This window comes from Eumetopias jubatus, unplaced genomic scaffold, assembly GCF_037043125.1.
Source record: "Eumetopias jubatus isolate StellerSeaLion01/CBP00866 unplaced genomic scaffold, mEumJub1_p1.0 scaffold_1, whole genome shotgun sequence".
NCBI classification, from domain to species: domain Eukaryota; kingdom Metazoa; phylum Chordata; class Mammalia; order Carnivora; family Otariidae; genus Eumetopias; species Eumetopias jubatus.
Window position 1 is genome coordinate 65,151,044 of NW_028274807.1, and position 15,930 is coordinate 65,166,973.

General features: G+C 39.0%; 2 protein-coding genes across 2 annotated transcripts in view; both read right to left on the reverse strand.

Moving 5' to 3' along the window:
• HGD (homogentisate 1,2-dioxygenase) overlaps nucleotides 1-51 on the reverse strand; it is a 41,610-nt gene extending 41,559 nt beyond the window's left edge. The window contains exon 1 of the mRNA XM_028110671.2: nucleotides 37-51. Coding sequence (XP_027966472.1) covers nucleotides 37-51 — 15 coding nt within the window. The remainder of the gene's footprint in view (nucleotides 1-36) is intronic.
• Nucleotides 52-5,585: 5,534 nt separating this feature from the next.
• Nucleotides 5,586-15,930, reverse strand: part of RABL3 (RAB, member of RAS oncogene family like 3) — a 30,674-nt gene continuing 20,329 nt past the window's right edge. The window contains exons 6-8 of the mRNA XM_028110681.2: nucleotides 12,136-12,207; nucleotides 8,845-8,883; nucleotides 5,586-8,285 (exon numbers count right to left, since the gene is read on the reverse strand). Of these exons, the coding sequence (XP_027966482.1) occupies nucleotides 8,220-8,285; nucleotides 8,845-8,883; nucleotides 12,136-12,207 (177 nt within the window). The 3' untranslated portion in view covers nucleotides 5,586-8,219. The remainder of the gene's footprint in view (nucleotides 8,286-8,844; nucleotides 8,884-12,135; nucleotides 12,208-15,930) is intronic.

Genomic DNA, 15,930 nt, shown 5'->3' on the forward strand with positions numbered 1-15,930 from the left:
AAGAAGCCACAGCAAACTTGGCAGAGAGTCTCTTACCTTCAACTCGGCCATTTTCCCTCTGCTGCAGGTGTGATGACTTCAGGAAATGCAGGCTCAGAGAGGGTATGAAGCCAAAATGCTTCTGCTGCTCCTTCAACCCACTCTCTGGATGTTATTCCCACCACTTCACTGTGCTCACTGGTCAGCAGGCAGCTCAAACTAGTGACAAGAATTGGCCAACTGATAACTAGGGAGAAAGTCCAGCGTGCTTATTTTCAAACTGCTTACACAATTGCCTTTGGTTTTTGTTAAACCTGGCTGGTTTTGGAAGAGTTTGCAGAGGCCTATCTTCTCTTCATCTGAGGTAAAGATTAGCCAGTTATGTGTTCCAGTGAAAAGAAGGAGACTTCTTACTAAAGACAGAGAATGTAAAGCTCTCCAGGAAAGGAACTGTGGTAGTTAGTACCTGCTGTGTGTGGCAGAGGCTTCCCCACTCAGTCCGGACTCAGGCCTGGAAGGAAGAGGGCAAGGGTGTTCACTCTCTGCAGAGCGTGACAGAATGAACTGTGCTTGGACACAGGTGTTTACACACAACTGCTTGAAACAGGAACAGGGGTGAGATGGCATCCGGAGGTGCCTCTAAGGGATGGGCTGGGAGAGCTCTCTGAGCCTGAAACACTTCACTTAAAGCAAACTGAGATGTTTACTACTGTTCTTCTTCATTTCTTAAATACATGTAGTGTTTTTATAAATTCTTTAAGAATCTTGTTTTCTAATACCTTTACCCTTCTAAAAACAGACTGAGAGATTACTTTCCAGCCACCGTTTCTCTGACTCCCTTGCCCTTCATCGTGACTCTTCTCCTTTGCCATGGTCAGACATCCACTTCTTGGCTAATTGTATTCAGGAAGAAACCATATATCGAGTGCCTGTTTGTGCCAGATTTTCCCACAGACATTATCTCATTTAATTTCACAAAAACAATCTTGTAAACTAGGCTTTATTATCACAAACTTAAATGCAACAGACCAGGCAGGAAACGTAGGCTAGGTGGTTTTTCAAGATAAGACTTCTATATGAAGCTCCAATTTTTAAACATTGGCAACTAGAACAAAGGAATGAAGGAATGGATAAAACCGTTGTGGTAGATTGCAACGATGTCCACAATTTTCTCCCATCTTGTATGCTTTTGCTCTTTTGTAATGTTGATGTTGCTGCTCTTCCCAGTAAAAGATGTAGTCTTTTTCTTGCTTCCTTGAATCTTAACATTGGTTAAGAGCAAACACAACACAAGCAGGGGCTTGAAAAGTGCTTGTGCCTTGGGATTTGTCCATTTCTTACTACTTGAGATTACCATGCCTAGAAGCTGGGTTAGTCTCTATGAGAAACCACACAAAGAGAGAGGTTAGGGCATTAGTCCAGCACTAACTGCCAGACGTGTGAATGAGGCAACGCGTCTGCTGGATAATGACAGACACATGAATGATCCCAGGTGAGAGCAGCAGGAGAGGCACCAGCAAAGCCCAGTCCAAATTGCTCACTCATAGAATTATAAGCAAACAGAATGCGGTGTTTTATGCTACTAAGTTTTGGGGTGGTTTGTTAGGCAGTGGGAGATAACGGGTACAATAATGTCAACAACATGCATGCAGGTTTGAAAAAGTTATGGGCCACCAGTTTAGATCCTCTGCTCCATATAAATGGGTCTAAGTTACCTCCAGAGGTCCCCAGGCTCCAGCATATTACGGTAGCAGCAGAATGATTTGCCTGTGTATGAGGCGTTAGCAAGGAGGCGGCCAGATTAAGGCAACAAATGACAGGTTGGTAGCAAACAGGGTGGCTTGATGCCCGAGTTCCAGGCAGTTATAGGACATCTCAGCAGATGTCAGCATAGACAGATGACTTTGTGGTACTATGCAAGTTTCCCCGGAATTTATATTCACACCTGGGATGAAATGGTATGTGTTGGGGGAGGCCCCAGTTTCCCTGAGGCTGTTTTTGTTATTCCTGCAGTATGCAGACTCAAAATCAAAAATGAATTCAAGAAAAAATATTTCTTCCATCTGAGTTTATGAGTTCTTTGGGTCTTAAATCTATCGATCCTGCAAGTTCGTCTTTGGTGGTTAAGGGAAAAAAAAAATGAATCGGAGTCAATAAAAGACAAGGGAGAAGCTTTACTGCTTTATTTTTCCATAAACTTCCTAAGTTCTTTCCACTGAATCAGTTGTGAAGGCAGATTTAAGGAGTGTTTAAGCTCTTTCCTAAGGTGTGGGAGATTTCTGAAAGAGTAAGAATGTGGTCACAGATCCCTGACTGCATGAAAATTACTTTGAGGGGCTTGAAAATTGAATAACCTAGCACCAAACTTTATGGATTTCTCCTAACTGGCTTAACTGTATTTCCTTTTTCTGTTTTTATAATTGTGATGCAATAAAACAAGTATTTGCTTTGTGTAACTACTATGTGCCACACACTGTGCTATATACATACAGGAGATATGAGAATAAATAAAACTCAGGAACTATCTGATTCTATGTCTGATGGTTTTCCATTTTAGTTACTGTAATCACACATTCATTGCTTTATTTTACGATTTTTGAGGACCTGCTATGTGCCAGATCCTGTGAGATGTAGGGGATACAAAAATGACTAACTCAGTCCTGTTCTCTGCTAGAGCAGCATACTGGAGAAGACTGAAATGAACAGGCCATCACAGCAGAGAACCATACCTGCTGTGACAGGGAAGGGCACCGGTGCTACTGGAGGGATTGAGGGGCACCTAGTCCTGAATAGGAGGGCAGGGAAGGCTTCCCAAAGGAGATGATACCTGAGCCAAGTCTCACGGAATGAGTTGCATAGGGCATGAGCAGAGGAAAGAGCGTGTGCAAACAGAGAGAAGAGGAAGGGCAGTGCATTTAAGAACTGTGTTTAGGGCAGAATGGAGGCGTCTAGTGAGGGAAGACTGGGAAGGGGAGAGTTTTGGCAGACATCTGGAGCAGGGGAGGAGGGGTGCCTTCTGGGCAGGGTGTGGTTTTTAGCATTCAAAAGGACACCCAGCAGAGAGAGCAGGTTGTGTAGGGACAAGGCAAACATATCCTGAGCCAGAACAGAGTCACAGTATCAAAGTCATGAGCAACAAGAACAAAGATGCTAAAAACCAGGCAGAGGAGGATAGATTCAGTGAACCGATAAAGGGAACATATGAGGTGGAGAATTTGAAAAGGACCAGGAATTGGAGACAACAGGTATCTGCTTCTCCCAGATTCTAGTAAAATTAGATTTACACTCTACAGAAGCTCCAGAAGAAAAATCAGAGACGTTCCAGACTCACAAGCAGCAGGGAGTGGAGAGTAGGTCCAAAACCAAGTGTAAGAAGTGATGGTGAAAGCTCCAGACTCCTTCTTTCACTGCACTTCCAGAGAATGCTATCAGGAAGTGTTTTACCCTCCAGCCAGGAGCCTGGAAGATTCTTCTCTAGGACGGTAACCCATACATATTACATATTTTGATAAATAATAAATATAAAAGGTAAATTTTTTCTGGAAATGCTTCTTTTAATAAGGTGATGTCTCTCCCCTTAGTTCATGTACCCATGAATTACTAATTCTTATTTGTAATTCTTATTTCTGGAATAAACAGGTTTCAGCATCATTTAATCTTATTTTTTGGTTTTACAGATGTGTTAAGAAAATTTGTCATACGTAAGTAGATATGAATGGGAGGAATTTTGTTACAATATCACTTCTTCTAAATTAAATATCAAAAATCAGATAGTGATCTATTATTAAACATCATTTTTAATGACCTGTCAACAACTGAGTTGGGTTCTTCTTTAATTTTGTTGCAAGGAAGTAATTGGAAACCTGATTGGAAGAGGCTTGGTTACCCAGCTATTGGAATCATTGACTTTAATTAAATGTTACCCTTTCATTTAGATGTACCTTTTCTAACTCACTCAGAAAGGGTTGGGAAAATAAATATTAGTTTTATACTCCTTTGCCTGTATAATTATTTGTCACAAAAATGTTATTTCGATAGTTTGATAAACCAAGCAAGAAGCCCTGCCATGAAAGAATGTGCCACAGCCTTGGATATTTCTTACCAAAACTCTCTTTGGTTTGTTCTCAGGAACTCTTCCTTGAGAGGTCTGCACTTTTTTTTTTTTTTAAATAATTGTGTGAGTGGAACAAAATCCTTAAATAAAACTAATATTTAGAATTGTCCTTTTGTTGGCATCCTAAGACATTTACATCCTGGGGCAATATACCATATTCTTCCATAAGTAAGAGGTTTCTTTTCTGTTGTGGGAAAAGGCCGATTGTGAAAGCACACACAGGTGGGAAGTAACTGGTATCCGGCTGCGTTCACAAGCTGATCAACGTTAACGTACATATGCAGATTGATGACCTGGAAAATGATGCCCCTAAAACTATCTGTGCCCATGTACCTCTTGGAGGGGATATTTGTACCCATCCCAGTTGGATGACCACTGATCCACACCAAGAAAGTGGAAAACATTACATCCTGGGAGCTGGGGATTGTTACAGGGCAATGCGAAGGAGTGTGACAGGCCTGCAGAGCAATCACTCCAGGATGGACTTAGAGGAGTTATAGGTAGAGGGTCTCCAAGAAACAGATGGAACTGATAGATATACCCGATGGGACTGAGCAAGGTTTTACATCTTTGTTGGGAGTTCAGGGGTTTTGTCTTTGCCTGGTACTTACTGGTGGCCTTGGTAAGGCTTAGTGATTGGCCAGCTGAGAAAACAAATGTGGTACAAGACAGGACCGTGGATAAGATGGCAAGGCATCTTATTAGAAATAGATACACTTGGAATGTAGAACATGGTAGTAATAAAAATGGTAGCAGTACATCAAAAACAAACATTTCCTGTCTTGCCCATAGAGGATGTGACAATCATTTCATGATTGCTGTGGCATGTATAACCTTGAAAGAGATGAGTGGTTCAGTTCATTAAGGTGAGATCACGGAAAGGAGGCCCAAGGTGAATTCTGATGAGCTGTAAAGGTGCCATTAAGTAGAGAGTCTACATTCCATATATTCTCTGCTTTGCGATATGAGTTTATTATCTGTCCCGAGTGTGGATCCTGGACTATTTGCATCAGAATCACCTGTTTTGCCTGTTAAAAATACAAAATCCTGGCCCTATCCTATGTACACAGAATTGGGCAAGTGGGGGGCAGATGAAATCCCAAGATTTGCATTTTAAAAACTTCTGCGGATTTTTATGCACATTTGAGTTTAAAAGCCATTGCTCTGAGTCTTTACATGGAGGTGCTAATAGTAACTGAAAATCAGACCCCTTTCGGTAGGCTCCTGCTCTGGTTTTGCCTCAGGCAAACATACCAGTGAATATTTGAGAGGCTCAGGGTTCTCTCAGGGCTAGATCACCTGGAACATTTCCTCTCCTACCACAGTGATTTAACTCAGTTTGGGGACTACAGAGGAATGAATTTTTTATTTCCTTCTCCTCCTTCTCCCCAAACAGTATCCTCCTTTGAATTTTAACAGATATTAAATCAATGCAGACATCCTGTTAGACCTTCAAACTTCTTAAAATAGATGCTACCCCGTGCTTTAAAAATTTCAATTAAACCAACATTTATTAAAAACCCATAGAAGGTCCTCCCTAGGCTGGCTGCTCCGGCATACACTGTTGAAATGGCCACTCAAAAGCTCTGGTCATGGCAGCAATTAGGAGCTCTTCATCTCAGTCTGATGGCCCAGCACATCAGTTCCACATAGTCCATTTTCAGAATGGACAGATAAACGGCAGTGTCAAGGCACTTGGAGTCCACCATAGATGCCTCAAGTTTAGGGACTTCTGAGAACCCAAGATAAAGCTGATATGGATCGACCCCTTTGGGAGCAGCAATTCTTTTCAGAGCACAGACGTGGAGAGGCCAATCCAAATCTTTAGTTGGATTCCAACGAAGGGCCCTACCACCCTCTGAGGGACAGACGAGTGACCGTATGCCTTCACGTCTGGATGCCTCCACCATAAATAACAACATTGGTTAGACATGTGAATCACAACAGGAAAAAAATCTTTCTCTATTGCCAGTCACTTGTTCCATCAAGAAAATTAAAGATTTAATTAACACTTTTCAGGAAGTATTTCAGTATTTACATTTGTTCATTATCCAAAAGCAATTTTGATGAGCAGGTCTCAGGAAATCTTAGCAAAAATTATGCTTCTTTTTGAAGAACTTTGGCTAATAACATAACAACATTCATTTTGGCAAACAGCCTTGTTTTGCTGCTACTAATACTTGCAGCAAATTTACCTTAGATTAAAAATCATTTTTTTCTCAGAAAACTATAATTCAGGGAGTCAAGCCTGACAGCAAGAAGAAATGGAGTTGAGGAGTACTGTTAAGTTTTCAAGGCTGACCCTGAAGCCATCATGATGGGTTACTTTTATTTTTTAATGAGGGAGAAAATAAAGAAACTGAGATAGATTTTTTTTAATTAAGGGCAAGAAAAAGGAAGAAAGCGGGAGAGAAGGAAAGGGTTATATATTAATTTTTGCTTTTGTATTGTTGTATTTTATTTTTTCATAATGTAAGTATAATTTTTTTGAACTTATTTTTTAAAAGAGGAATACAAAGAGCTTTAGTTGGTTCAGGTCTTTGTGTATGCATTTGCTTTCTGCTTCCTACCTGCACAGCCTCTGTCACAACAGGCTTGTGCCAAACCCCCACATACAGAGCCTGATTTGCATAGCTCTCCTTTGTGTGAAAAAAGGAATCAGGGCTAAGTCTTGTGGCTGAGGATGGGAAGAAAGACTGGAGAATATTCTAGCTGATGAAAAGTGCTTTAAAAATCCTTTTCCAATTTTCTCCAACTGCCTTTCTAAAAGCACTGGCTAACATTCTTATTCTAAGATCCTCTTTTAGCATACCTTGATTTCCAAAGTACTTCTGAAATGTAATTAAGATGGAAGAGAAAGCGAATTTAATGTTTTTTTTTGCCTAGTTTTAAAATGAGAAGCTGAAATTGTGTGCTTATTAGTTTTTTTTAATATGGAACAAAATCAGCAGTGCAAAGACCTGCCGCAGAGTCAGAGCAGGAAAATGGGTGTTGACTAAGGCAGCAAATTGCAGTTTTTGGAAACGAGGTCTCTATATTAAAGAAGAACCAGGGCAGAGAGAATTAAACAAGCAGAAAAGATGGGTAAAAAAAGTAACGATGAACAATTATGCATACGCACACATACACCACCACCCTCAAAAATGTTGGATTATGAAATCTAAGAATCCTAGTCCATAATTCATGTAAATGTGTTGCTGTGGAACTTATTTTTACTCCTCTCCATAAATACATTGTTGACACAGAGAATAATATTCTTAGTTTACTGACTACAGTTAGGAGACATTTCAGGAGCTGACTTTTCCTTAAAAAACACAGAAACCCAAGAGGCTATAAATCTCTCTTGCTGCCCTTGTGAAGGTCTGAGATCTCACCCTACCTATTTCCAAATAAAAAACAGTAAGACAGTGCAGACATCTGGAACTTGGAGTGAAGGATTTAGTGAGTTCTCCATTTCTCGGAGAAGTCTTCTTTTCTGGTACCACTGTTCTCTATGTATTATTAATCTATTTATATTTAACTCCAGCTAGGAGTCCGCCTCTTCTAGCCACTGAACCTCTTGCAAAGGAGAGGAGAGGGAGACGAGGGCTGCTATTCTTAGGCATCCTTGTGTGTGATGAGAGGGGACACAATGAAATAATACCCTTTTGCTTCTTTGAAAATGACAGAGACTGTTCGGGGCGCACGACCCAGGGCTGGCTAACATAACCTTTCCCCTCAAGAAGGTAATACAACACAGATACATTTTGAAGTACTTAATTAAGCCTCCAGCAAGGAGTGTGGGACAATTACAGACCCATAAAAACCTTCCAGTTCTGGGAAGAGTAAATTTTCTCCGCAGCACTCTGTCTCATTTACTGCATCCTTTTGACAACGTCTCATATTTCCACAAGGCTTTTACATAATCTATAAACGGACAGAAAGGTGAGGAACAGAGAGGACTTGGGACAAAGTTTGGCTCTCCCACACAGTCACTTCCTTTCAGCTTTCCATTAAAGGGTGAGGCTGGAGGCTGGCATTTTAAGATGATTCTGCGAAAAGGCTGAAACATTAATAGTCAACACGGCAAGAAGGAAGCTGTGCACAATGCCACCACTAGCTCACTCTTCCAGACGATGAGTGTAATTCAGTCATAATGAAGGCTCTTTAATGTTCCTCCCCCAAACCTCTTCCGATCAGGAAAGCCTGGAATCTGTAGGCAACAAAGAGAATCACGTTAAGTCTCAGCACGCAGAGTTCAAATGCTAATAGCCTTTACCATTTCTCCCTTATTTTCTGTGTCTCTATGTCGGCCTGTGGTTCCTTAAAGAACCATCTCTCTGAGGTTTTACTCAGATCAAATAATAAAATACATTCTACCAAAATGGAAAACTGTTTGCCAACAAATTGGTGATAGTGTCATCTACATCAGGGAAGATGAAGGTGACTCTCAGAACATCCACCAATTGCACTTTTATCTGAATTGCCTGCATCATGATGGGTTCTGCATATATACTTCTGGAGTCTTAAGCAAATGATTTCCATCTATTCTTTTATAATATAACCTTATTCCAGCACTCTTTTTGTTTCTTAGAACCTTATTTTCCTTTGATCTGATTTTTTTCCTTTTGTGTCAAGCAGGACAGAAGAAAATGCTTGTGCCTACAAAAGATTTCCCCCTACCTTTTTTTTTTTAACCACTTCTGAAAGTAAACTTGGAAACCACCTCTCTCCAAATTTAAAAACCCACTTTATCAAGAATAGATACAGACCTGATTACCTTCTCTTAGAAAGTATCTCTTCTCTATGACCTGTGAGAAACAAATAAAGATTTTAAGGGCTTAGCAAACATCCCTGGAAAAGTGGTTCACTGCAGTTGCCACTAATGGGACTAAAAGGCATCTATCCAAATTAAGAGTCTTTTCAATAGTTATGGACATTTAGTACAATGAGTTACATCTAGTGCTAATAAGATCAGGATTGTGGGTGTATTTCCATAAAAGCTTGCCTCATTCCCCAAAGCACTAATAATAGATCAAAAAATAAGTGAACACACAAAAATGACTAAATAATCAGAGAACGACATAGTAACTCATGCAGTTCCCAGTGTTCGGAAGCAAATCTGGCTCAAAGTTTCCTAGCAGTCAGCCCAAACATACAAAATAGAATCCATAAAAGCAGATCCCTTTTACTACTACAATGGTACAGCTATTCCTTACAAAGGAGTCTCTGTAATGTAGTGAACTGCCACATCCCTGGGGTAAACACAGTGATAAATTCAGTAGGTCCTCAATGAAGACTAAAAGCATTCAGTGAGCTTCTTTCCATGGACTGACTCTGCACCCTTAATTCAGTAGTTTCAGAACTGTCTGTATTTGGTCAGCAGGAGAAACGAGGTAAAGCAGTGGATGTATATGCACAAATCCATCACTACTATTGCAAAATCTTTCAAAATATATGCCCTAATATAATGAGTTTAAATGGGTTTAGAGTTTAAAATTCAGATGATAGAAAATAATTTTAAAAAACAATGAGGGGTACCTGGGTGACTCAGGTGGTTAAGCGTCTGAGTCTTGGTTTTGGCTCAGGTCATGATCATAGGGTGGTGAGATCGAGTCTGCTCAATGGGGAGTCTGCTTCTCTCCCTCCGCCCCTCCCCTCCTGCTCACATGCGTGTGTGCGCGCACTCTCTCTCTCTCTCAAATAAATAAATCTTTTAAAAAAATAATGAATTCTGTTCTAACACTTGAGAAACTGTAATGTTTGCAGAGGCAGTATGATTTTCTTTCCACAGAGCTCCTGTGATTAAGAAAAGCCAATCAGTAAGAATATAGATTAGCTGCAGATTAAGACACTGGAATCCAGAATTATGAAGCTAAGAGTTCCCTTGAGTAAGAGCATGGCATCTTCTTCCAGGGCTATGCCACCCTGCCTTCACTGCCTTGATGACCAAATCATCTGGATTCTTTCTATCTTTGAGACTATGGCTGGGTTCCTTTTAGCTACAGGAGACCCAGGGTAAGGTTGCATTAACTGGCCCCAGAGGTAGAAAAGCTGGTTTGTGATTAGCATAGATCTCAAAATGTCCAATCCTACAAAAACCAAGAAGAGGCTGCCTTTCTTTCCCTCCACAGCAAGTCAGGAAAATCCTATCATTCTAGAGTGGGGTTGGAATTACTACTAAAGGGAGTCTGGAGGAAGAGCTAGATTCCCTCTTGGAAAATATATCTTTATACTAAATTCTGGAAGATATGACTGAAAACTGGGCAAAATTTAGTTGCCGGGTCCTGTGGTTTCAGGCAACCACCCTAGTCTGGAGGTCAGGCCAACTTCCTAATCCATATACCTTTCATGGCGATGTAGGTAATGAAAGAGAAGCTACCTTTTTGCTATTGCTCGTAATTCCCTACTCTCAACTTGCAGTGTCTTCTCTTACCAAATCTTGCCCTCTTCTTAAAACTCACCAAGCTCCCTCTGATTTTTTTTTTTTAAATCAAGTCTTGGCTGACAACTTGGGTCACACTAGTCTATCACCCATTGTTTCTCTAGGATGTAACTTACTACATATTTAAAAAATTTTTATTTTTTAATTGAAGTATAGTTGGCATACAATATTATGTTAGTTTCCGGTTATTACAACATAGTACTTTGACAATTATATACATTGCAAAATGCTCACTACAATAAGTGTAGTCACCATCTGTCACCACACAACATTATTAAAATATTATTGAGTATACTCTCTGTTCTGTACTTTTCAACCCTGGGATTTATACATTTTATAACTGAAAGTTTGTATCATTTTATTCCCTTCACGAACTTCCAAATTAACAAATTCAAGCACCATATTGTGGAATCTTTCTGTGTCAGACAAAGATTTATATAAGCTGTTGCTCTCAGGGGACAGAAGAATGTATCAGATGGGGACATGGGTCTACACTAAACGGCAGCTCTTAAGTTTGAAGTCTGAAAATAACGTGGAGAGAAAATACGGTCTCTTGCAGTGCTTCCCAACATTTTGTATGTCACGGCACATTTAGAAAATACGAATATTCGTACAGCACACTGGGTTAAATGAAGGGGGTTGCCGATCACTCAGCCTGGGGGACTCTGGCTGCTTGAACTGAGGGACTCACTATGTCAGCACACCTGTACTGTATCGGCCACACTCCAGTTGGGAAGTTGTGCGATGAAGCAAAAATTTCCCAGTGGTCTAATATTAAACAGGGAGGGGTGTGGGGCTTATCTTAACATGACATAATGGACAAAAGGGCCAACTATTAGGTCCCTAGATGGTAAAAGAAAAACGATTCATAAAGAAGAGCTATGAGAAGGGCTGTGTCTTTCTTGTTCCCTTAAAAGGAAATGTAATACAGAAATTAATCTTTTTCCATAATGCATACAGAAATACATTCTCTTTTCCTTCACTCTGTCATGTCGTACATTAGGCAAACACCTTAAACTTGGTCAACACTATGTGTGAGGCAGCCATATGGCCTTGTGAAGGAAAGACAAACAGTGCTCTAAATTCCCAGTATGCTGAGTCATTCTACATTTTCATTCCAGTTCAGGACATAAGATGATGCTAGCAAGAGTCAATATTTGGAACACAAGCTTTCTGATAGGGAAAATCAGGGAATCTAGGAGATGACATAACCTTAAAAGTAAAGGTAACATTGATGGGGAGAATAGTAACAGCTGAGAGAGAGAGCAAAAAGAACTCAGGGCTTCAACTGAGCACAATCTCCTGGGTTCGTGGGGGTTGAGGGGATGTGAATAAGGACAAAAAGAGCTGGAAAACAGGAAAACATCATTTGTTTTAAGGAGGGAAATCACAGCTCATTTAAATCCAGTAGCTCATCCTTTGCTTAGAGAACACTGGTGATAAAATAAATACGTCAGCAGGCCTTGAGCAATTATACCAACAGATAAGAGAGATCAAAACAAGTATTCAGGCTATGAAGTTCAAGACAAAGGAATAAAAAGGACAAAGCATTCTACAAAGAATTTAAACCCTCATAATATATAAATTAAGTTTAAAAAAACTTAATTGAAACGATTACCTTATCAAAAAACCTACTGAGCTTGACAGCATTGGAAGAACCTGCAGCTAAGCACCGTGGATTTGTGCAATCCTAGAAGATAAAACACAAGATGCACCATTAAAAGTTAAGAAACATAAGCTCTTTGTTAGCCATTACTGTTCCTGTTGCACATTTCTATAATAAAATGTTAGGCATTATACTCTCATAAAATATTCAAGTAATTTTCAAGTTATGACACACAAAACAAAGAGGAAAGTGCTAAAGGAAGGTTAAGGCCATGTTTTGCTATTTACTGAATTTTAAAGGACATTGAACCAATGTATTCATCATCAAATAATTCATAAAGGAAGACAGGATTGCTAATCTTACTAATAATAAAACCAAGACATTAATCATGTGACCTACCTACATTTACCCTAAAAGCAGAAACAGAGCCATTAAAAACTGTTTACACTTCCATTTTTTAGTACTAGTTACCCACCGGCATCATCTAATTAAGTACTACGCAGTTCATACGAAGAGCAGGAATCATGAAAATACGGAGTTAGGGGAGCAAAGAACACACAGAACAGCTGCCAGGGATTTCTCACTCATTGAATGCAAAGTACTACACCATTTGGTAGGCCATAAAGATAATACATGACATAGATACATTTTTTGATAATAATAAACAATAAAGAGTAAGTTTATTATTAAATATTAAGTATTATTATTTAATGGCAATTAAATAATAATAAGTAATAGATATATTACTATTAAATAGGATTTTGAAAAACAGGAAAAAATGGGGCCCAGAAGAGACCAAACAATCTGGAACATTACAATGAGATAACTAGTAAATTACAATGATCAGTAAAGACCTCAAAAGGTTTATTATCCTTTTCCGGGAAATTCAATGTTAAGTTGCTTTTGCTTGTAATAATTAACTTACCACCTCAAGAGAGAGCATTTTGAATTTTACTTCAAATGCCATCTAAGACCAAACTCTGAAGATAGCATGTAGGCTCCTTTACAAAGATGGTATTTGTCTTTCAGTTGCAGATGGTCTGTGTCCCTTGGGCAATTACTGAAATCACTGTTGTTGCATTTATTCTGTTTTGTAATCTCTAAGCCCACATGATTCTTTTCTGGTAAATTTTGTAATAATCACCTATTTTATCCACATACAACATTTCGAGGCTCACATTTTTAATTTTGGCTGGAAGCTAGAATACATTTCCAAAACCACACACAAAAAAGAGCCTACAACAAACTTTTCAAAAATCACAGAGTACTAGAAAAATTAGGTCTTTGAAGCCAGCAAGCTTTGAATCTGAGTATCTGTTCCAACATCTCTAGATTATGTGACATTGGTTAGGTTACTATGCCTTTAAATTTGGGCTTACTCATTTGTGATATGAGGATAACATAATACTTATCCCACAGGATTTTTGTGAAAATTAGATAAGTCAAAATGCATGTCTGGCACATACACAGCAGGTACTGAAATATTAGTTCCCTTCTCTTTTCATTCTAAGAAAATGCTATCAGATCGAATTTTCAGGCACCAAAGCACCTAACATAGTAAAAGTTAATTCCACGTATGGATCAAATAGACTGAAACATCATCATGGAAACTGTTTATACTTGAAATAATGTCTGAACACATTTATACAGCAGTTGGGGCACATAAGAGACAAACCTGAGGTAGACTCGTGTTAGGCATGTTTTACAAAATGGATATTGATTACATAGTCATCACAATGTCAAGACTTCAGAGATGATTACAAATAGGGCTATAGTGCTAAATATAAAAACTAAATCAAACGGCAAACAAGCAGACCCTCCCCAAACTTAATTCTAGGGCTCAAAGTTACAGGTTGACCAGGCCAGAGAAACCCTATGATTTTAGGATGAGAATTTTAGAGTTTAAAGAGCCATCCAGTGATCATGGCTGAGGGCAAAGATTGAAGATTAATAGTTTTAAATAGCTGGTCTAAGCTTGAGAAAGGAATATTAACTAGGGAAGATGCTTTGATATAATCACTTTGAAGTAAACAGAGAAAAATCTATCCTAGACACAATAATCCTAACAGGATTTTAAAAAATAAGTAACCATCCCTATTTATAATTTAAACCAACCTGTTTTTCAGGCACAAGATGGTAACTTTGATTCTATCTTTGATATATACATTTATGATGATTCTTACTTTTTTTTTATAGTTTTAAGTAACTTCATACAGTAACCAAAGATGCTAGCACTAATACTGTCACATTACATTTTTACTTGAGGCTTTATACTTACTTGCTGAGTCTTTCTGACTGCTATCTTTCTGAAACTTGTATCAAATTTTCCTCCTCATTTTTTCTTCCCCTGCATCCTCAAAACCCTCTTGTTGTTTCTGCTGTGTTCTTGAAGCTGTACACTGATAACAGGCCAAAAGTATGTTGTATATGAACTCTGTGGAAACCATGTGTGCCAAAGTACCACCACCTGAGTACCTTTATACCTTGTTAACAATTAAAAGATGGCCCTACCTTGAAAGGAAAACAGGAAAAATACATATCTAGGTGATTGTTACAGAAACCCACAGGCATTACAAATAGATACATTCCAAAATACATTGAAAGTAATTACAAGTGTATTCAATGGTAATTTCCCATTGGAGACAATGTTCAAACAAAGTAACTTCAGCACTGCTTCTGATATGATAAACTCTATGTAACAGGAGTTCTCTGGAATATCACAGTCCAGTGCAACTAGCTGGGGCATTTCCACTGAATATTCCATGGTGGCAGGTGAGAAAAATAAGGTACCCCTCACTGCAAAGCAGAATGTACAAAACAATGGAATGGCAAGCAGAAGTTGATTCAGTTATGGGGTAGAGGTTGGTTTGAACCAACCAGTGTTCACAAATGTTGATTTACAGGGTAAGGGCATCAGAATTATCTGAGCCATTAGTTAAAATTATAGAGTCTTGGTCCTCCTGTCAGACCTTATGAATAAAAAGCTCCAGCTGTGGGGCACTTATTCAAATTGTTTCACAGCTACATTGATAACATGAATATGCAGTCAGGTTTGGGTAATTAGTGATCTAGATGATTTCTAAGAGTTCTTTCAACTCTAAGATTCTAAATGTTAGCTGGAGAATAATTAAGTGGAAAAGAGGCTTAATTGTAGAGCACTAGCTCGGGAGTCAGAATGCCTGGCTTGACCTGTGTTAGCCATGGCCTAATTACCTCTCTCTGGTTCTAATCTTCATCTTTAAAATGGAAATACTTACAGTACCTACCTTATAGTGTTGATGCGAAGACAAATCTGAGATAATGTACATAAAGCTCTAGAACAGTGCGCGGCACATAATAAGTGTTCAGTAAACTATAGTCATTAGTATTATTAAACCACCACTACCACCGTATGTCTGGAATTGCCAGGGCACTGAATGTGTTGCAGAAATCCTACTTGTGAACAATGACGTATAAACTGGGACTAAAGCTGCTGGCCAGGATCCTTCTCTGGGCAACACGATCTGGCTTACGTGAGAACTTTTCTTAGCCTTTGTAGCGTCCGGTTCAAACTGAGCTACATATGTCAGGAAGAAACTCAATGCTCTATACACATAAGTTTGTCTAAACTACTGCTCATGAAGCACTCCTAGTTGACACTTCGTAGTTTTCTCACTTATTTGTTTGCCCTTTAAGTTAAATTCTGTAGTTTAATAAGCTGAGAGGCTTTTCTAAAGCAAGAATACTCAAGGTGTCAGTGACCCTTCTTTGTTACCTTAATTTATTCTGATTTTGGTATGATCTTAAAAAATCTTTTCAAGAGCCCAT